Source organism: Hydra vulgaris, chromosome 09 (genome assembly GCF_038396675.1).
Source record: "Hydra vulgaris chromosome 09, alternate assembly HydraT2T_AEP".
In the NCBI taxonomy this organism is placed as follows: domain Eukaryota; kingdom Metazoa; phylum Cnidaria; class Hydrozoa; order Anthoathecata; family Hydridae; genus Hydra; species Hydra vulgaris.
Window position 1 is genome coordinate 48,051,403 of NC_088928.1, and position 21,098 is coordinate 48,072,500.

The 21,098-nt window shown below is 25.2% G+C and overlaps 1 protein-coding gene across 2 annotated transcripts in view; it reads left to right on the forward strand.

The window, feature by feature from the left end:
* Positions 1 to 21,098, forward strand: part of LOC100202449 (kinesin-like protein KIF16B) — a 182,255-nt gene that overhangs the window by 122,489 nt on the left and 38,668 nt on the right. For both annotated transcript variants that reach the window (XM_065805924.1, XM_065805925.1), the window contains 15 exons: positions 187 to 256; positions 373 to 445; positions 635 to 702; positions 6,720 to 6,820; positions 6,906 to 7,022; positions 7,942 to 8,039; positions 8,958 to 9,026; positions 9,234 to 9,353; positions 11,990 to 12,112; positions 19,415 to 19,466; positions 19,550 to 19,687; positions 19,763 to 19,845; positions 20,011 to 20,084; positions 20,458 to 20,511; positions 20,642 to 20,695. In XM_065805924.1, the coding sequence (XP_065661996.1) occupies positions 187 to 256; positions 373 to 445; positions 635 to 702; positions 6,720 to 6,820; positions 6,906 to 7,022; positions 7,942 to 8,039; positions 8,958 to 9,026; positions 9,234 to 9,353; positions 11,990 to 12,112; positions 19,415 to 19,466; positions 19,550 to 19,687; positions 19,763 to 19,845; positions 20,011 to 20,084; positions 20,458 to 20,511; positions 20,642 to 20,695 (1,294 nt within the window). The remainder of the gene's footprint in view (positions 1 to 186; positions 257 to 372; positions 446 to 634; positions 703 to 6,719; positions 6,821 to 6,905; positions 7,023 to 7,941; positions 8,040 to 8,957; positions 9,027 to 9,233; positions 9,354 to 11,989; positions 12,113 to 19,414; positions 19,467 to 19,549; positions 19,688 to 19,762; positions 19,846 to 20,010; positions 20,085 to 20,457; positions 20,512 to 20,641; positions 20,696 to 21,098) is intronic.

The following is a 21,098-nucleotide window of genomic DNA, read 5'->3' on the forward strand; positions in this document are numbered from 1 at the left end:
AACAAAAACTTTTTATTTTACGCTATTTTAAAGTTAATTTATTATAGACATTAAGTTTCTTAGTTTAAAAAAAGATTTTTTTTCAGAATTTCAGAATATGCAAAGTTCTAAAGATTTTTCAGTTTTTTAACTGTTGTTGAATTTTTGTTCATTTTCTTTCAATTTTTTTTCTAACTGTTTTTGTAGGTTTAACAAAGCATCTGGTTTCAGATTATCATGCAATTGAGACTATTATGAAACAAGGAAATGAGCGAAGGTTGCAAATAATATAATATGCTATTATATTGTCTTGTTAAATTATTTTTATTTAATATAACTACTAACTGAATTATTCTTTTAATAAAAGGATTATAATTGATTGTTATTTTGCAGAACAACAGCTTCAACAAACATGAATGATACTAGTAGTCGTTCACATGCAATATTTACTATTCGCTACACACAGGTTTTTCTTTCTAATTTTTTTTTTTATTATGATTATTCCAAACTTCGAAAGCTATTATTTTATTACTTTTTTTAACATTTATTGCTTGTTTAAAGTTTTTGAAGTTAGGGTGTTTTTGCTAAAATATGCAATAATTACCTGAAATGCTTTTTGACATTATATATTTTTTAAATACTTTGGTATTTTTAGGCAAAGTTTTTGCATGATATGCCAAGTGAAACAACTAGTAAGATCAACCTTGTTGATCTAGCCGGAAGGTTAGTTTTTTCGCTTGTATTTTTTTTTCCCGCCTAATCTTTAACCTTAACACTTTGCTATGCATGAAATAAAAATGCTATGCATGAATAAAGTTAGATAAAATTTAAAAATATAATTTTTTTTTAATTAAACTATTTTTTCTGTTTATTTGAAATATCCAGCATCGAAAGAAAAATTGTTAATTGTTTTAATAGTAAATTAATGAACAAACTTATATAAACAAAAAGGATTTTTATATAGCTAAACAAGAGTGTCATGTTAACATTCTAACTAACAAAGCAGCACTAAATTTTTCCTAATAAACAAACTCCATTTTTTTCCTGCAGTTCTTGGGTTTAAAAGTGCAAAATTTTGCACTTTTAAACCCAAGAACTGCATAAAAAATGTGCACAATGCATATATTTAACTAGTTTTAACAATACATTTGAAAAATGTTTATCACAACACCATATAAAAGTTTTTCTTGCAAACCTAAACAAATCTTTGCTCGTCCCAACAAAATTTTAAGTAGAATGAAAATCCACCCTGGCAACTCACCCTGGAATTTTCACCCTCTTAAAACCTAAAGTGTGTTACTTGCTGACATTTTGATAATTTAGAAAAGAAAAAACTGGTATTTTAAAAATTGTAAATGAAGAATTTGAGAAATAAAATAAACACTTTTTTTTTAATTTTTATCCACTTTTTTTATACCAGGATTCATAATCCTGCGTTATAATTTTACTCCCAGGATATTAGGATTACATTTACTTGCTCGCAGGATCCTGGGATTGATCCTGAGATCCTGTAACAAAGTTTTTTTGACCTTTTGACCTTTTTTAAAGACATTAAAATATTATTTTAGTAAAGTTTTAAGAAAAATTAAATAGGTTTAAAAAAACTATTAAATATTTAATTAAAAAAAGCTATTAAATAAGGGAAATTATTAGTTTTATGATATTGTACATACTTCACCATTAAATTAAAAGGAATTTATTATTTTTACAGATATAATACACATAAACTATTTTTGATTATTTTAAAAATACTTTATGATAAAACAGAGCACATACTGAACAACTTCTTTTTTTACTTTATTTCAAAAAGCGCAGCCTCAGAAAAAGCACGTATTCTACACTGTTGATTAGTAAAAAATTGTACTCTCTTTGCAAAAAAGTTGTTTTTCTCAAGCAACATAATTTCTTTTTGAATTTTCACTGGCAGCTTTTACATTAATTTAGCATCCTCGACAAATAAGCTTCTTTTATAGGTTTATTAAGTTTGTTAATAAGGATTTTCAAGAGGAAAAACAGATTCAGATTCTTATTTGAAACAGAAATTTCAAACTTATAAGTTGTGAGTGTTATAGTTGTAATTAAAATTTTTAGTCTTGTGAGTAGCTCAACTATTAATTTGAGACATTTTATTAAAGATAGAACTGTTGCTAGCTCTATTCCCATTTATATTGCCTTGTATGCAATTTTTGAATTTTGATGTTTTTAGCATCTTTAAGTTTTTTTTACCATAAAAGTTATGCCAACATTGTTTGTAAACAAATTAGCATACCGGCGACAAAGGGCCTTGAGTACTGATTTTACTGGGACTGGCATTAATGATAGCAGATACAGTTTTATTACCTCAGTAACATTTATTTCCTCAATATCTTTAATAAATGGCATCAAAATTAACAAAATCTTTGATGCTAGAAAAGTCCTCATCCTTGCAAGAATTACTCTCTAAAAGTTTTTTTTTTTTTTTGATTGCTTGTCTTTATTGAATTGCTGATTTTTCTTTCTTTATTCTGTTTTTGATATAGTATTTCAATAACAGCTAGTTACACATAAACAAAGCATAACTTTTTTCATCACACTCAATTTGTCAGTCAACATTATAATCTGTTATATGAATTAAGCCTAAACTACAGAAAAATTACAGTTTTTGCATGTAAATTCACGCTAAGACAGTTTTACAGGGATCTATATTCATCAAAATAAAAGTTTTTTTTTTTTTTTTTAAATTTACAAGAGTTTATAATACGAATATAGTATAATCTCAACCAAGAAAGTTTTTTTTTAAAAACGGTCAATCAAATTTTTATTTATTTTCATTTTAGGGTTAGAAGGTCAAATCCTGAGATTATATGCTTGATCTTGGGATTATATACTTGATTCTGGGATTATATGCTTGACTCTGGGATTGTATGCTTGATAATAGCATTGTTTTCTTGATCCTGGGATTATATTGTTGATCCTAGGATTATTAAAAATTCAAGGATATCAGGATTTTAAAGTTCCATCATTCTCAACTTTATTTGTTGTAAATTAATTAAATTTTTTTGTCATATGTTAAGAAAACATAACTTTTAAAAAGGATCTTTAAAAAGACCCCCATCCATAGAATATTGTTTAAAAAAGGTCTTCCCTGATTTAGTACAAATGCGGAATGAACTGCTAGAGCATGTTTATTTATCGAATTCTATATGACGTCTCTTGAACATACACGAGATCATTTAAAACCTTTTCCTCTTCATTGACTAAGAAATCCGTCAGATACAAATGATAGAAATAATATTAGACACAAATTTTTTTTTTTCATATTAGCTTTAACTTGGATTTTGATTTTTTTTTTTTTTTTAGATTATTCACCTCCCCAAGGCCTGAGGGGGGTCACTACAGTCGAGGAGGCTACTCATTTTTTTGTGTTTTTGTGTTTTTTTTTTTTTTAGTTGTTATTCGTGGTGCAACCCTCTCTCAACTCTTAAACTCCAAAACACGAACCTTGCCGAGCAAGTCCGCTGCGCGGAGAAAGATTATCAATAATTTCAAAGTTGTTATAAGGATTTTTTATCAAATGTTTATTCAAGGCTGTTTAATCATTATTTTTTAGCATGCATGCAGTTTCAACTTCAAAAATATTTTCAATGAACAATATAATACTAAGCTAATAACTGGTTTACATAACCATGGGTTTTATGATCTTTGTACATATTAACTTTTCTACATTGTTTTGAGTTAATTTTTAATTTATCTAATTTGCAGTAATTTTAAATAATGTTTTTAAAGCTGATAAAAACACAAAAAGCAAATAAAAGTATTTTATCCCATTACGCTTATGCACACATTTTGTATTCATTTTCTTTAAGTCATTTGCATTGCTTATGTTGTAATTTGCAAGTTTTTGGTGAATAATTGACCAAAGATTTTCGATTGGATTTGCATTTGGTGGAGTGGGTGGCCATGCTAGGAGATGATAATCTTCATTGCAAACCATTCCAGAGTTTTTTTTGCTTTGTGACAAAGTGCGTTGTCTCGCATAAAATAACAATCTTCCGCTTCAGAATCAAAAAGAGTGTCCATATAGTCAGGTAATTCAGCAATAACTTCTAAATAACAAGAAGCATTCAAACTTCGTAAAACTTTAATAAACTTATTCCATTTGCAGAAAAATACCCCCATGCAAAAATAGTTCTACCACCACCTTGTGCTCTTGATGTAATTTTAAATGGTAAATCTTTTACATTAGGAAGATGACATACAAACTTACAATTCTTTCTATTTATGATTTCAAAATATGATTTGTCACTAAATATTACATGATGCCATCGATTTCGAGTCCAATCAGCATAGTTTTTAAACCAAGTGAGTCTCTTCTTTTTCTGAGCCTTGTTTCAATAACGTTGTTTATGTGTGTAACTTTTTGACCCTTTTTCTAACAAACGACAAACCATTCTTGCTCCAATGGTTTTTTTTTTGCAGTATTTAACTCCATAGCAATTTTTCTACTTGAATCAGTAAGATTTTTTTAGCAAGTGTCACTATATTGCCTTGTTCTGTAGAATTAGTGCATTTACGACATCCTTGAACTGGTCGATTTTTCATTGGTAAATTCAATTTAATTTATTAGCAATATTGTAGACAAATTCTCTAGAAGTTTTAGCATGTTTTGCAATTTCAGCAATAATAAATTGCTGTTGAAGTAAGTTTTTTTACAAGTTGTTGCTGCTCAGAGCTCACTGCTTTGCGACCCATTGCATAAATTATGTTTTAATTTTAAAATTACTGAACAAACTTTGAAAAATTAAAAGATTTGCTTTTTCAAATAATTAGGGTGGTTCAAAAAACAACTTTTTTTAAAATAGTCTGCTGCACTTAACTAAATGCGTTCTATATAATACATTAACACTAGGTTTAAAATTTTTTTGAATAAAAAATATTTTTAGGTATGCCTTCTTAAAAATTTGACCATTAAAAAAAATTTGACCCTTAAAAATTTGACAGGTCCCTAATATTTTGAAAAAAAAAGTTTTTCTAAAGTATGTCAACCTAGTACTCAAAAGAAGCGAAATTGTATAAAAACTTCAAAAATAATAATCAATTTACATAAAAATATTTTTTTCAGATATAATCACCTAAAAACTATTGTTTTCAAGATAAAAATAAAAAAAGTCAATATTTTTTAAATAATTTTTTTAAACATTTTTTTATGTAAATTGATTATTATTTTTGAAGTTTTTATATAATTTCACTTCTTTTGAGTACCAGGTTGACATACTTTAGAAAATTTTTTTTCTCAAAATATTAGGGACCTGTCAAATTTTTAAGGGTCTTGAGGCACCCCTAAAAATACTTTTTGTTTAAAAAAATTTTAAACCTAATCTTTTTGTATTATATAGAACACATTTAGTTAAGTGCATTTAGTTAAGTGTATACACAGTTATGTAATAGTATATATACATATATATATATATATATATATATATATATATATATATATATATATATATATATATATATATATACATATATATATATATATATATATATATATATATATATATATATATATATATATATATATACATATATATATATATATATATATATATATATATATATATATATATATATATATATATATACATATATATATATATATATATATATATTTATTCTTGTCGTGATAAGAAACCAACACCCAAAAAAGGATCTCACTTCTGCTACAGCATGGGGCTCACAGTGGCTGGTGAACTTTAATTCAGATAAAACTCAATTTTTTTCAGCCAATCGTTATCGAAATAATTTAGACCATATATCAAATCAGTTGCAAAATTAGCATCTGCTAAGGTTGCATCTCTTCATCGAGGTCGTCACTTTCTTACTTCGGATTCTATTCTCTATCTCTATAAATCTCAAATCCGGCCTTGTATGGAATACTGTTGCCATATCTTGGGCGAATCTTCTAATGATGCCCTTTCTCTTTTAGACAAGGTGCAAAAATGCATTGTAAACATAGTTGGACCTGCTCTTGCAGCCAACCTCCAACCATTATCACATCGTCGTAATGTTGCTTCTCTTTCTCTTTTCTACAAAACTATAATGGGCACTGCTCTAAAGAGCTAGCGTCTCTTGTGCCATCTACTAAAATTCATTCTCGTGTTACTTGTCATTTAATTAAGTGTCATCCTTTTTCTGTGACTGTTTCTAACTGCTCCAAAAATGCTTATTCATCTAGTTTTTTTCCTCGAACATCAGTTCTTTGGAATTCGCTTCCTTCATCTTGCTTTCCTGATTTATATAATTTGCAATCTTTTAAGTTGTCCGTCAATCGTTATCTTGCTCTACAATCTTCATCTTTTCTCTTTCAGTAACTTCTAACTTTAATTAGTGGCTGCTTGCAGCCTTGTGAAAAGCGAAGATGTTTAAAAAAATACATATATATATATATAAAAATTATGTTACTTTATTCTACAAACAGAGTGCTCAATGTTCTAAAAGAACAGAGCAATAATAAATTAGTAAAAACACTTATCAAATATATATAATTGAAAATTGCAAACGTGGAGATGAGATATGGTTAAATGCATTTTTGGGTTGATTCAACAAAAAGCTATGAAGGTTTTTATCAATTAATAATATGCATCTTTTGTTATCTGCAATAATTACCATTAGCTTTTATTTAATGGATTTAGAAAGCTCTGTCTTAAAAAACGCAGTATTAAGTTTGCTGTTATAATGTTGATTATATGTGTTTTTTTCAGTGAGCGAGCTAACTCTACTGGTGCGACAGGCTTAAGACTAAAGGAAGGTGGAAATATAAACAAGTCCTTGGTTACTTTAGGATCTGTTATTTCTTCTTTAGGTAGCTTTATAGTAAAAAAAAATTAAATTGATTTGAGTTGCTTTCAAAAGATTTGATGTCATAAAATTTTTTTTATTGGTTTTAGCGGAAGCATCAACTAATCCTAAAAAGAGTAATCTGTTTATTCCCTATCGAGATTCAATTTTAACATGGTTACTAAAAGATAGTTTAGGAGGCAACTCAAAAACCATCATGATAGCGGGTAATTTAATTTTGCTTAATATCTTTTTTTGAGTAAAAAATGAGTTTTATATTTTAGCCAATCTAAGTTAATAATCTATTAAGTTAGCTAATCTAGTTTGTATCTGTGAATTCTACAGTTTATCTAAAAAAAAAAATTTCAAGAAGCATATATAGACTTTATGAGTGTAAGTAGAAATGTTTTATTTAATGTATCAAAACAATTTTGGTGTGTATATTTTCCTGTAAATCTGCTCACCAAGGTATTGGTTTTGCTCATTTTTTATATAAGTTGTTAAACATAAAAGTCATGAGCCCTGTTTTATGTGTTTGAACTGTTTGACAATTGTTATATAAATCTTTTTTTTAAATGCTGTATTTCATTAAATGTTTAATTTTTTATGAATATTTTTTTGAGGTTTCATGAAATGAGCAATTACTAGTTGTGTAGTATATATTCACTATGATATTTTTATTACTGTTATATATGATACACTGTTTGTTACTGTAGCGCTTGTTGTGTGATTTGCATGTTTACTTATGTTGTGTGTGTGATGCTGTGAGTGATGGTGATGTTTACTTATGCTGTTCAAATTTGAACTCAAGTATAAAATATTAAAGTAAAAACTCATTTTAGCTTTATAAAAAAGCAGATGAAGGAATTACAAGTGATGTGACACCTAATATACTTCTATTCATTTGAAACACTTTTTTCTCCCTAAGCAGATTTTTTAAATCCTTTTAGATAAGTTTTACTGTGAAGTTTACAAAGTATGAATATATTTTATGGATATATTTAAAAGTGATAGTATGATTATATATGATAATTGTTTAATAAAATATATTAATATATTTAAAAATAAATTTTTTTGGTGATCTGATTCTTATGTATTTTTATTTTTGTTAAAAAATTATTTTTGCAAACCTGTTTTAATTTACAGCAATATCACCTGCAGATATAAATTACTCTGAAACTTTGAGTACATTGCGATATGCAAATAGAGCAAAGAACATTATAAACAAACCAACTGTTAATGAGGTCAGACATTTGTTTTTATTTATAAACAGAATTTCAAATCTGAAAATAGCTTGGTTTCACACATAAAATAGCAGCATTATTTACTTTTATTAGAAATTTTAGTTTATTAATGCAGTTTAACTTTGTAGCTAAATGAAGGTGTTTAACTAATTACCTGGGGTAACTTCTATTGACAATGAGATAATGCTTTCTACTTATTACTAGGTGTACTTTTTGTTGATTATGAGCTAATGAAATTTTTTTTTATACTTTTATTTTTAAAATGCTCTAAACATGACAGTTGTCATGTTTAGAGTATGGAACAACTTTTATTAGAATCAGGAAAAATTTCAAATTTTAAGAAGTTTTTTCATTTTTGTTAATTTCATGCTATTTTGGTTCTTATTCAGAATAATTATTGTGGGTGAAGTTTTGTTTTTTAAATTTTTAACTTTTTTGGTAATTCTGCTTTGATTAGGACCTCTCATTTTTGTAAATTTTGCATTCTAGCATATCCAGCGTGTATCCATGTATAATTTTATTTTATCTAAAATAGTATTTTAAATATAACAACAAACATTTTATATATATATATATATATATATATATATATATATATATATATATATATATATATATATATATATATATATATATATATATATATATATATAATTGAAAATTGCTCCAAAAATGCTTATTCGTCTAGTTTTTTTCCTCTTTACTGTTTTAAATTGACCTATGTTATAGATTTAGGTCTATAAAATTGACCTATGTTATACATTTAGGTCTATAAAATTGACCTATGTTATAGATTTAGGTCTATAAAATTGACCTATGTTATAGATTTAGGTCTATAAAATTGAGAGTAAGTTTGGTTTTATTTTTTTGAAATTGAAATATTTGGAATTAAATTTTTTTTAACATTTAATATTACAGGATACCAATGTCAAGCTGATTAGAGATTTAAGGGCAGAAATTGATAAACTTAAATCTATTATTGGTCAGGTATGCTTTATTTTATTTCATAGGTATCATTGTAATATTAATTTATTTATGATTGTTAAAATACACAAATTACATTAGATTTAATTTACACAAATATCTTTTTATTTGTATAAAAATTGGTATAAAAATTGTTTAAAAAAAAGTTTTGACTGTTTACATGAAGTCACTCTTATTGAATTAGTATCTATAATCGGTATTAATCTTTAGGAAGTTCTCAGTGATGCAGATAGAATAGCAGCACATAAACTTTATGAAAATGAGGAGCGACTTGGTGCTTTAACAGATAAGTGGAAAGATAGATGGAAAGAAACACAGAAAATTATGCAAGTTAGTTGATTTTTACATTTAATATCTGTATTTCTGTTTTTAGGATTTATATAGTTTAAAAATGGTATTATTATAATGCACAAAATAAACAATTTGAAAAGGCAGCCCACTTTAAAGTAGTGGTGCACAGCATTATAAAGGTAATACTACACCCATAGACACAGTTAAGACAAACACACTTATGATAAGATAAACACAGCTAAAATAGAATAGACACAGCTAAAATAGGATTGACTCAATTAAGACACTGTTTTCTAAAATAAATTATGTTTAGACTTATTTTCCTAATAGTAAATTAGCAAATATTTATATAACATTAGCAAATATTTATTTCTTTTACAAATGTAATAGTAACTTAGCAAATCTTCAACAAATTTCGACTGAAATAAAAAAATAATGAAAAGTAAATTTTTTCTGGATAATCAAATTTAATTTTTGTAATTTCCACCTAAATTTTTATGCATTTGACTTTTTGAGTTTGCACAGTTTATAAAGTCATTTTGTTATAAAGCCTGATAATCCACAAAAAAAAAATGCTGATTTAAAAAAATTTATTTTTTAAGAATAATTTGATGATACAATAAATAATGATAAATTGATAATAATAATTGAATAATAATAGTAACAATTCATTAATTGATGTATAATATTGTGATATATGCTGATAATAATAATGATATAATATATGAATATTTGAATAATAATTGAATAAATAATAATTAATTAATAAATTAAAAAAATAAATGAATAATTAATAAAATACAATATAAATTTTTATATTTTACTTTTAACTCTCAATAAATCTTATTCTCAGTACTCTGTTACTTCTCTGTACAGCCGCTTTAACATATTATTTTGAATTGCTTAAAATACATAGTTTTTTAACAAACTGCTAAGAAAGAAGTCAAGTTTTATTTTTTTCTTTGAAAAAATTAAATCTTTATTTTTAACTAAAACACCCGTTAAGAAAAAAGTAAATCTGATTTTTTTCATAGCTGGTGATTTAGAGACTTATTTCTTATTAAAAACTTTACTTTTTTCCTATTGAGTCTTTTCTTTACAAAAGAAAATTGCAATTAAAAAGAGCTAATAGATGAAAATATCATTTTTGATTGAGTGGGACATTAAAAAATATTTCTAAAATATTTTTAACATCTTTATTATATAATGTATATACTGCATCAAACAAGTTTTAACAAATAAAACATCATTTTGGGCACTGATTTCATCCCCAAAAATTGACAGCAGATTATAACAAAGTATATACTTTTGGTTTAGAGGAACCGCGTTATTAGGGTAAAGTGGGACAGGTTTGGGGGTAAAAGTGGGACAAGCAAGCAATTAACAACATATTAACAAAAATTAACTAATTACTATTAAAATTGTAAATCTTCATTAAAATACTCAAAAGGTTCCCACAATAAAATTATACAAAAATGATATGGGAGAAATGAGAGATTAACTAATTTTCTTAGTCCCACCTTACCTTTCTAAAAATCATTATTTAGAGGTAATTTTCAAAAATGTAGTTTTTACCACACGCAGGGAGATAAAGCATTATCTGCTAAATAGAGAGTAAGAAATCTTATTGTTTATATTAGATAACATTGATAAATGACCTCTCCTAATTGGAAATATTTAGGTTGTCCTACTTTAACCCACTCTTCCCTGCTTTTTATTTAAATTAATTTTAACACTTAAAACAAAAATTGCATCGTTTTGATGTTTAATGATCTTAAATTTTTGAAATTATTAAATAATTTAAGTTGAAGCAAATAACTGCTTAAATTCTTATGATCGCTATATTTATTATTTCGACTTAAAAAGAAATGTTAACATTTCTAGTCATTATATCAAGTTTACCTCATTCAAAAAAGTTCATTAACAATTAACTAATTAAATTCTTTGATTTTCTGAAAAAGAAATTATGGTTACTAACGATGGTTTATTCCACCAATCAAAAAATTTGGTATTTTTTATCATTCTGTAATGTTGCTGATTTAATAATATTTTTACGCTTTATTTTATACTGTTAACTAAAGATTGTTATGGTCTCAAAACTATTTTTATTTCAATAATTAAAAACATTTAGTTAAACTAAATGTTTTTAATTATTGAAATAAAATTAAATTTGAGACCATAAACTAACTTATAAATTACAGCTTTATGTTTTTGAAAGTATTTAAATTTTTTATTATTAAGTTTGAAATTGTTATCAATATATTACCATAGTTTTTAATTCAAAGTTGAATTAAAAACTATGCAATATAAAGCAATAAGAAGTGTATATAATTTTAATGTAGCCAATAAAAAATTTTTATTTTGCTTCAAAAAAATTTAAATGTAGCTAATAAAAAATGTTCATTCTGCTTCTAAAAAATGCTTGTTTTCAAAATTTGATTATTTCAAAAATTATAAAACAAGAGCATTATGTAATACCAAAATCTTTAAAGCAATTATTTAAACATAATACAGAAAAAAATATATACAAATAAAAATATATATAAGTAAAACATTATAAACATATAGTGTTCACAAGTCAAAAGTTCCATCATTTTTGATGTTTTTAGATAATTTTATTTGGTAGAGACTTAAGTAAAAAAGTATTAGTAGAAGTTTAAAGCACTAATTTTTAGGATCGTGCACTGGCCTTTCAACATCGTATTGATGCAGGAATTCGAATGGAGTCTGAATTACCTCATTTGATTGCACATGAAGATGATCTTTTAAGTACTGGAATTCTTCTTTATCATTTAAAGGTATTTTTAAGTCTTCTCTAATATATACTTCTATACTAATATATATATACTAATATATATATATATATACATATTTTACTAATTTTTTACTAATATATATATAATATATATTAGTAAATATATATATATATATATATAAATTATAGACAAAATAGATTAATATATATATATATAATTTCAAAACTATTCAACAAGTGTTTATCAGAGTCTTGTTTTCCAGCCTGCTAGAAAGCGGCGTCTGTTATCCCTATTTTCAAAAATTCTGGAGAATGATATGATTCGTCTAACTACCGTCCCATTAGTCTTCTTCTTATCATAAGCAAGGTTATTGAATCTTTTATTAACAAACACTTAATTTCTCATCTTGAATCTAATAACTTACTTTCTGATCACTAATATGGATTTCGATCTTCTTGTTCTACAGCTGCTTTATAACCAATAGGTTTTATCATGCATTAGATAAAGGTGGAGAGGTTAAGGCCATCGCTCTTTACATTTCTAAAGCTTTTGATAAAGTTTGGCATGCTGTTCTTCTTCATAAGCTTTCTTCTTATGGTGTATCTGGTAATATCTTTAAGATTATTGAATCCTTCTTTTCCAATTGTCGTATAAAAGTTGTCCTCGATGGACAGCACTCTTTTTCTTATTCTGTAACTTCAAGGTTCTATCCTTGGCCTTATATTCTTTTTAATTTACATTAACGATCTTTCAGATATTCTCACATCTAAGTTGGCATTGTTTGCTGATGATATTACCATTTATTCTTGTCATGAAAAGAAGCCAACACTCTCTGGTTACTTGGAGGGGGCATTTGAGCTTGAAAAGGATCTCACTTCTGCTACAGCATGGGGCTCACAGTGGCTGGTGAACTTTAATTAAGATAAAACTCAATTTTTTCAGCCAATTGTTATCGCAATAATTTAGATCTTCCTATATTTGTGAATGATAATGTACTTGATGAGTCATCCACTCTTCATCTTCTAGTATTAACTCTTACTTCCAATCTTTCTTGGAAACCATATATCAAATCTAATGCAAAATTAGCATCTGCTAAGGTTGCATCTCATTATTGAGCTCGACACTTTCTTATTTCAGATTCTATTCTCTATCTCTATAAATCTCAAATTCGGCCTTGTATGGAATACTGTTGCCATATCTGGGGCAAATCTTCTAATGATGCCCTTTCTCTTTTAGACAAGGTGCAAAAACGCATTGTAAACATAGTTGGACCTGCTCTTGCAGCCAACCTCCAACCATTATCACATCTTCGTAATGTTGCTTCTCTTTCTCTTTTCTACAAATACAATAATGGGCACTACTCGAAAGAGCTAGCGTCTCTTGTGCCATCTACTAAAATTTATTCTCGTGTTACTCCTCATTCAATTAAGTCTCATCTTTTTTCTGTGACTGTTCCTAAGTGCTCAAAAAACTCTTATTTGTCTAGTTTTTTTCCTCGAACATCAGTTCTTTGGAATTTGCTTTCTTCATTTTGCTTTCCTGATTCATATAATTTGCAATCCATTAAGTCGTCTGTCAATCATTATCTTGCTCTACAATCTTCATCTTTTCCCTTCCAGTAACTTCCAACTTTAATTAGTAGTTGCTTGCAGCCTTGTTGGAAGCAAAAATGTTAAAATATATATATATATCTTTATCTCGTAGTCAAAAGAGATTTTTATGGTAAAAAAAAGTCTCTTTCACAACAATTATACGACCTCAACAAATAAGCTACATTTTTATGTCGTCTAAAAGTCAAAGCAATTAAATAATGCAGAAGTACATTAAGTTTTATTATTTTTTTAAAAACCGCAATAATAATGACTAGAAAGTTTTTAATTAATAGTGTTTTTATTTTTGTTTATTATAAACATTTTTTTAAAACATGTGCGGAGTGTTGCTACATCAACTATCTTATAGCCTGCTGCTACAAGGGAGTGTTGCTACATCGACTATCTTTTAGCCTGACTTGCAACAGAGTGCTGCTACATTGATTGAGGGCTTGGTTAGGGCAGGCAGTCTCATTTAATAAAGATAAAAAAATTATTTAAGTTTTTAAACTTTTTCTGGTCTGGCTTATTAGTGTTCTCTCTAAAACTACAGTTTATCAAAGAAACTTTTTGACTACCATGGAAGACTATATACATTCATATATATATATATATATATATATATATATATATATATTATATATATATATATATATATATATATATATAATTTATTACTATTATTAGTATATTATATAGTATATGGTTTTAATCAGTAGCCAGATCTTTTTGACTTTTAGATCTTGTATTTATGACTTTAATACTATATAAGTCTATAACTGAGTTTTAACGCTGAGGTATACAAACTAGGAACATTTTAACAATGTTAATCGACTGAAATTTTTGACAAAAGCCATAGTTTTAGATTAAAAGTTTTAAAAATCTTATTGAAGCAGTAGAGTCTGCATAGTTTACTTTGTTTATAAATTGCGTATAAAAGTGAGTGTAAAAAAATACTAAGACAAAAATATATCCTATATAATATATCTTAGCTCTGTTAGGCATTTATCCAAGCAACAGCATGTAAGCTAGATTATTTTTACTATTTATTAAAGTGTAACAATTGCATAACAGGTATAACTAAATATTAGAGTAAAGTTCAGAATATTCTATTTTATCTAAAACCAGCAGATCAATTAAAATGACTTAAAAATTACATGGTGTTTTTATAAAAGTTTTTTTATCATTGAGCTGGAGACAAGGTTATTAACAGTATAGTTTCATTCCAATTGCTTATCTTTGCAAAGTAAGCTTTTTTTTCAACTACTAGATTTTTTAAATGGGACAATCTATTTATTTTTATTTTTTTTATTTTTTTGTTTTATTGAATTAAAATTTTAAATCTTATTAATTGTTTTTTTTTAAATTTTATAAAAATATTTATAAACAAAATGTTTGACAAATTTTGAAAAAGCATTTTTAGTATAAATATCCCATAATAAATCTCTATAACTTTATTTTTAAAATAGAAATAAATATATTACAATTTTCATGGCTTAAAATGTTTTAAAAATCATAAACACACATATAGATTACAATAAATGTAATTAAAAAATGAGGTAAAAATTATAGTTTGTAAATGATTTTTTTCATTTTTTGAATTTTATTTATTAATACAAATTAATAACAAAAATCACAAATTAAATAATTAAAATTTTCATTTAGATAAGTTGACAAATTTTGGGCAGCATTAAATTTTGTTCAAACAGCTTTTGGCATCAAAAAAATCACAATCCCTCTAATTTTATAACAGTGTTGTTTTACGTTTTAGTTAATAAAATCCTTTTCCATCCAGTTAGTCAAACTGGTACAGTCATGTCTATTGTCCCAACCACTACAACATCTGATAACCTAATCCCTAGGGAAATAATTTGCACTGGGTAAAGTTACTTTGTGCATTCTGGATCACATATTACCACCCCAGCACCACCCACCACCAACAACATTTCTAATGAACCATCCGCTTCATCAAATATGTTTCATGAGAATTGGTAGTATTGTCCATTTACAAACTACCTAAAAATTTCAAAGAATGTCATAATAAGCAGAAAAAATCCAAAGAGGCTTATTAAGACACCTCATGCTGTCAATGGAATTGATTTTTTTAAACTCAACAAGATGATCAAAAAAAGAAAAAAATTGAAGTAAAGGAATAAAGAAAAAAAGTGAGAGGAAATAATTCAAAATTGAAAAAAATGTATTAATGGCTTCTCTTAAAAGAATCCAATTCTCAGAAATCTCTCTGATCGTTGTTACTAGTATTGAATTTAAAATCAACTTTTATATATAATTTGATTATAATTTTATATAAATATAACATATATAATAAATATATATAATATTATTATAATTTTATATAAAGTACAACTTTTATATAGTATTGAATTTAAAATCAACTTTTTTTTATTTTTATTTTATTGTTTTATATTATTTATATATTTTATTTTATATATATTATATTTTATTATATTTATTATATATACATCTTATATTTTATATTATAGTTTCCAATTATTGTTTAGTTTTCTTTTATGCATTTATGTAAGATATATTTTTAGTGCGTTTTTAGAATAGTATTCAGCAAGTCATGTTTATTCTTTAACTTTAGTTTTTGAGTCTTTTCTTTTTTTAGCCTGTTTAGTTTTTATAATCGGTTTAAAGTCTTAAAAGATCACTGTGACCCTTAATTAGTCCCGGGTTCCATGTTTGTTTTAAATTCCAAAACCGACTCCAATTCAAAGTTGATAATGGTTCTCTAAAAATGATTTACACAGAAATATAAGAATTACCTAGTCTTCTTGAATAAATCTATTTAATTTAATATAAAAACAAAATGCACAAAATTAAATTTACTTAATCAACTTGCACAAAGTTGTGCAAATTGTTAAAAAAATATACAGTATTGAAAATAAATAAATAAAAGAAATATATAAGTATTTATTTGTTTTTAAAATTATTACTATGTTGTAGATAAATCGCTGCTCAAATTGACATCTGTATATTCTTGGAATCTGTTTGTTCAGATTCCATGATGTTTGCAGTTAATGTTCACCAAACTGCCTGAAATTCGCCAACTTACCCTATCAAAAATACAAAATAAAAATAATAAAAAACCAAAATAAAATAATTTTTAAAATAATAATTAAAAAAAAATCATAGTACTCATAAATTATAACTTGATAAAAAACCCATTCAAGTCTTTTTATTTATTAATTACTTCAATGAATAATTTTTTTTTATATTTATATTACATGAAAATTTAGTTGCTGTTATTTTAACAAATTTTAACTTTTGCATAGATTGATTTCACAACATTGATTTTGCTTACATTGGGGCCTTAAAAACCTTGTCGCCATATATTGAAATGAGATTAAGTGTATGTCATTAAGCAATACATATGATACATTATTATACATATGTATGTTTATTATTACACAATTTGTTCTAGACATTCTTTTTTGCTGACATTTTGCTGGCATCTATGTTTTTTTCTTTTAACTACCAGATGATATTAGGTATAACCAGTTTGGTCATATCCAATATCATCAATTACTGATTCAGGTTTTGTGGTTTTTGACTATGATATTTATGAAATCATTTTCAATTATGTCACTGTAACATTTCTTCTAAATTCTAACAAAGATTTTAATTTTTATCCATGAATATGTTTGTATAAAATCTGTGCTTTTATAATGGTTAAAAGTGTGAAAAATAAGTGAAATTATAATTTTTTTCTTATTTTCATTTCATACTTCCAAACTAACCAGTCATGATGGTCTCACCTACCATTGAGCTATTGTAATGTTTTTTTCTTGTGTAAAGATCAAAATTGTAGCAATAACCTGTTGTGCCGTATTATGGCCATATTTTAAATCCAAAACAAATTTGTTTACTTTTAATGAATTGTTGTAACATATGTCAACCATAATAACAAACAATCATCTCATCAATTGCTGGGTACTCTTTAAAAATTTCAAACTTTTAAAAATATTTCAAGCAATTGTCTTTTTTTAAAAGTTTGATTAGATTTGTAATTTTAGCCTTGCCAGTCCTTGGAATTAGGATCAGCATTCAGCAATGCCGACTAAACTACCGACCCAAAAGTGTCTGAGGTCACCAATTTTTTGCCTACCTCATTTCTATATTGTTGTGGTGAAACCTTTGTGATAAAAATTTTGTTCTTATCTAATGCCGAACAAAAACTAGTTTAAGGTCAGCAAGTTTGCCGTCCTTAAACTAATTTTTGTTCGGCATCATACCCCTTTCCAAGGGGTGCCCTGCTATTATCCACAAATGTAAATATGATTTTATTTTTTGATAATAATTTGAAAGTAATTTATTTTAACCAGATAGAAGAAAAATTCATCAAAATGTCTTCAACTCCTCTATAGAAAAAGTAAATAATTCATTTTTAATTGCCGTAGTAGTGAACACTATATTGTACTATATAAGCATTTTTTTCCTAAATACAAATGATTTTAAACAATTGCACAGGTGATAAATGTCTAATTTCACTGTTTACATACACTAGTACTTCTTTATATTTTTCTTCATAAACAGGTAACTTTGTGTAATGCTGTTGGCTCCACATTGGTTGTTTGTTAAATAATAGAGGTTCCTTCATAGAAGTACTTCTAGTAAATATAATTAGTCAATATTGCTTAGCAAAATGCAGAAAAAAACCAACTTAAATATAATATTTTTAGCTTAAAATGAACTTCCTCTTCTCCTGCAGTATCTTTTACCTAAGATGAATTGTAAAGAAAAGTTTAATTATCTACAAGTCAGTGGTAAAACAAGTTAAAATGAGTGATGATGATGTTTTAACTTTTTTTTTAATTTTGTTTTTATTCTTAGTAATTTTTTATGACAATTGATTGGTTTAAAAGTTGCAAACAAAACAGAGCTCAATATGGATAATATATTGAATTTGTAGCTGACATTACTAATAGTGTAAAAGTAATAAAAACCCAAAAGTTGAAATTAAAATAACACCAAACTATTGGTTGTTAATTTAATTGAACCCTTTATTTAATTAAACAGGTTAATAATATAAATATGGAGGTATTAAAGAAAAATATATAAGCATATTAAAAAAGAAAAAGATAAGTTTACTATTAAGAATTTTAACTGACATTAAATTACAGAAGTTTGGGTAATTTTTGAAGGTTTTCTGAGAATTAAAGATTTTTAATTTTATAAATCTTTTTTTAAATATTAAAAGTTGTTTATTTTAGGTAAATATTATCTTTTAATTAAAAAAAAAAGTTTTAATAAAAATATGTATAAAAAAAATATTTATCTAAAGATATTAAATAAAAAGAATGCCATCGAAATACAGTAACAAATTGTTAAACAATATTTATAAGTTTGTTTGTTAAATCTTTTGACTAAAGGGTAAACATTCTTAAATGTGAAATTTTTAATAATCTTCTTAGTTAAGTATCACATTCATAAGACTTTTGTTTATTTAATATTGTTTTCATTTAAAAAATAACATTTAAAGCTTTTTTTGTGCTTATTTGCTTTTATCAAATTGTTCTTAGTTTGTCTGTTTGTATATCTCAATGTATAAAACCTTTGAACAAAAAAAATAACAACATATATATCTTGATAATATATATATATATACATATATATATATATATATATATATATATATATATATATATATATATATATATATGTATATTTATATATATATGTATGTATGTATCTTTTGAGAATGTTATTTAATTTTTTTAAATTTTTTTAGGAAGGTAAAACCTTTGTTGGTACTGAAAATTCAAAAACACAACCAGATATAGGTATTTTTATTATTTTTATGTTGTTCTTTTATTTCTAATATTTTTTAAACTTTTATTAGCAATTTGATTGTATCACATTTCAGTTGTTAGTGGACCTGATATTCAAGGGGAACAATGCATTATTGAAAACAATGATGGTTTTGTAGTCCTTGATCCATTTCCTACAGCGATATGCTCAGTAAATGGTGAAATAATAAGCAAAAGAACACGTTTACAGCAAGGTTATTAGTTGTATGATTGGTTGTTTTTTTAATATATAAATAATTTTTTTTTTTTTATTTCTTTTTTCTTTGAAGGTGATGTTGTGACTTTGGGAAAAACTGCAATTTTTCGCTTTAACCACCCAAAAGAGGCAGAAGAACTACGAGAAAAACGAAAGGTTATCATATTTAAAATGTTTTTAAAATCTTTATTCATTATAATTATTGTAAAATTTTTGTCAGCTTGTAAGCGACTGTTTAACAAAACCTATTTTGGCAATGTGTCATTTGTTGGTTTAGTTTTTATGCATCATTTTTTGTAGTTTTTTTGTTGCTTTTTACAGTCTGTTGGACCAGGACTAAGTTCTTTATCCGTGAAGTATCATAGTGAAACAGACCTACTCAAGAAAATGATCAGGTATGTAGTAATGCAGTACCAAACTTATTTTGCAAAATTTTTTTTCTCAATATTGTCTACTTTACTTAATAATGTTATTATCATATTCATAACTGTTATGATTATGAACATTGTTATGGTCATTGTGGTGATAATTGTGGTGATGATGGTCATCATTATCATCACAGTTAAGGTGATCATGATAATCATGTCAGTTATGGTGATCATGATGGTAATGATCATTATGATGATTATCATGTGATCTTGTTTATGACTATCATGAATCTTGTGATCATTATGATAATAATCACAATCATCATTAACATCATTACAATCATTGAGGAGTATCCTTTAATTTTTAAAAATAAAAAATTTCTTTCCAAATTTTTAATAGTGTGGAACGGCAAAAAAGAGAAGAAGATCTTACAAAGCAATTGGACGAATCTCGGTAAGTTAAATTTTGTAAAATCTTTTAATTAAAAAGTTTTTTTTTAACTTTTTTTTTTCTTTATAAATACAGTCAGTTTAATTATTTTTAAGTATGCTCTTCATTTTTAAATATACTCCTAATTTTTAAGTATGCTCTTGGAAAAACAAAAGCAAGAAGAAGAACGACGCATGGAAGAAGCTAGGTGTGGTTTTACTTAGAATTTACATAAAATAACCTAAAATTATTAATTATAACTCTAATATGTATAATTTATTTAGAGTTTACAATATATATATATATATATATATAATATATATATATATATATATATATATATATATATATATATATATATATATATATATATATATATATATATATACATATATATATATATATATATATATATATATATATATATATATATATATACATATATATATATATATATATATATATATATATATATATATATATACATATATACATATATATACATATATATATATATATATATATATATATATATTTATATATATATTTATATATATATATATATTTATATATATATATATTTATATATATATATATATATTTATATATAT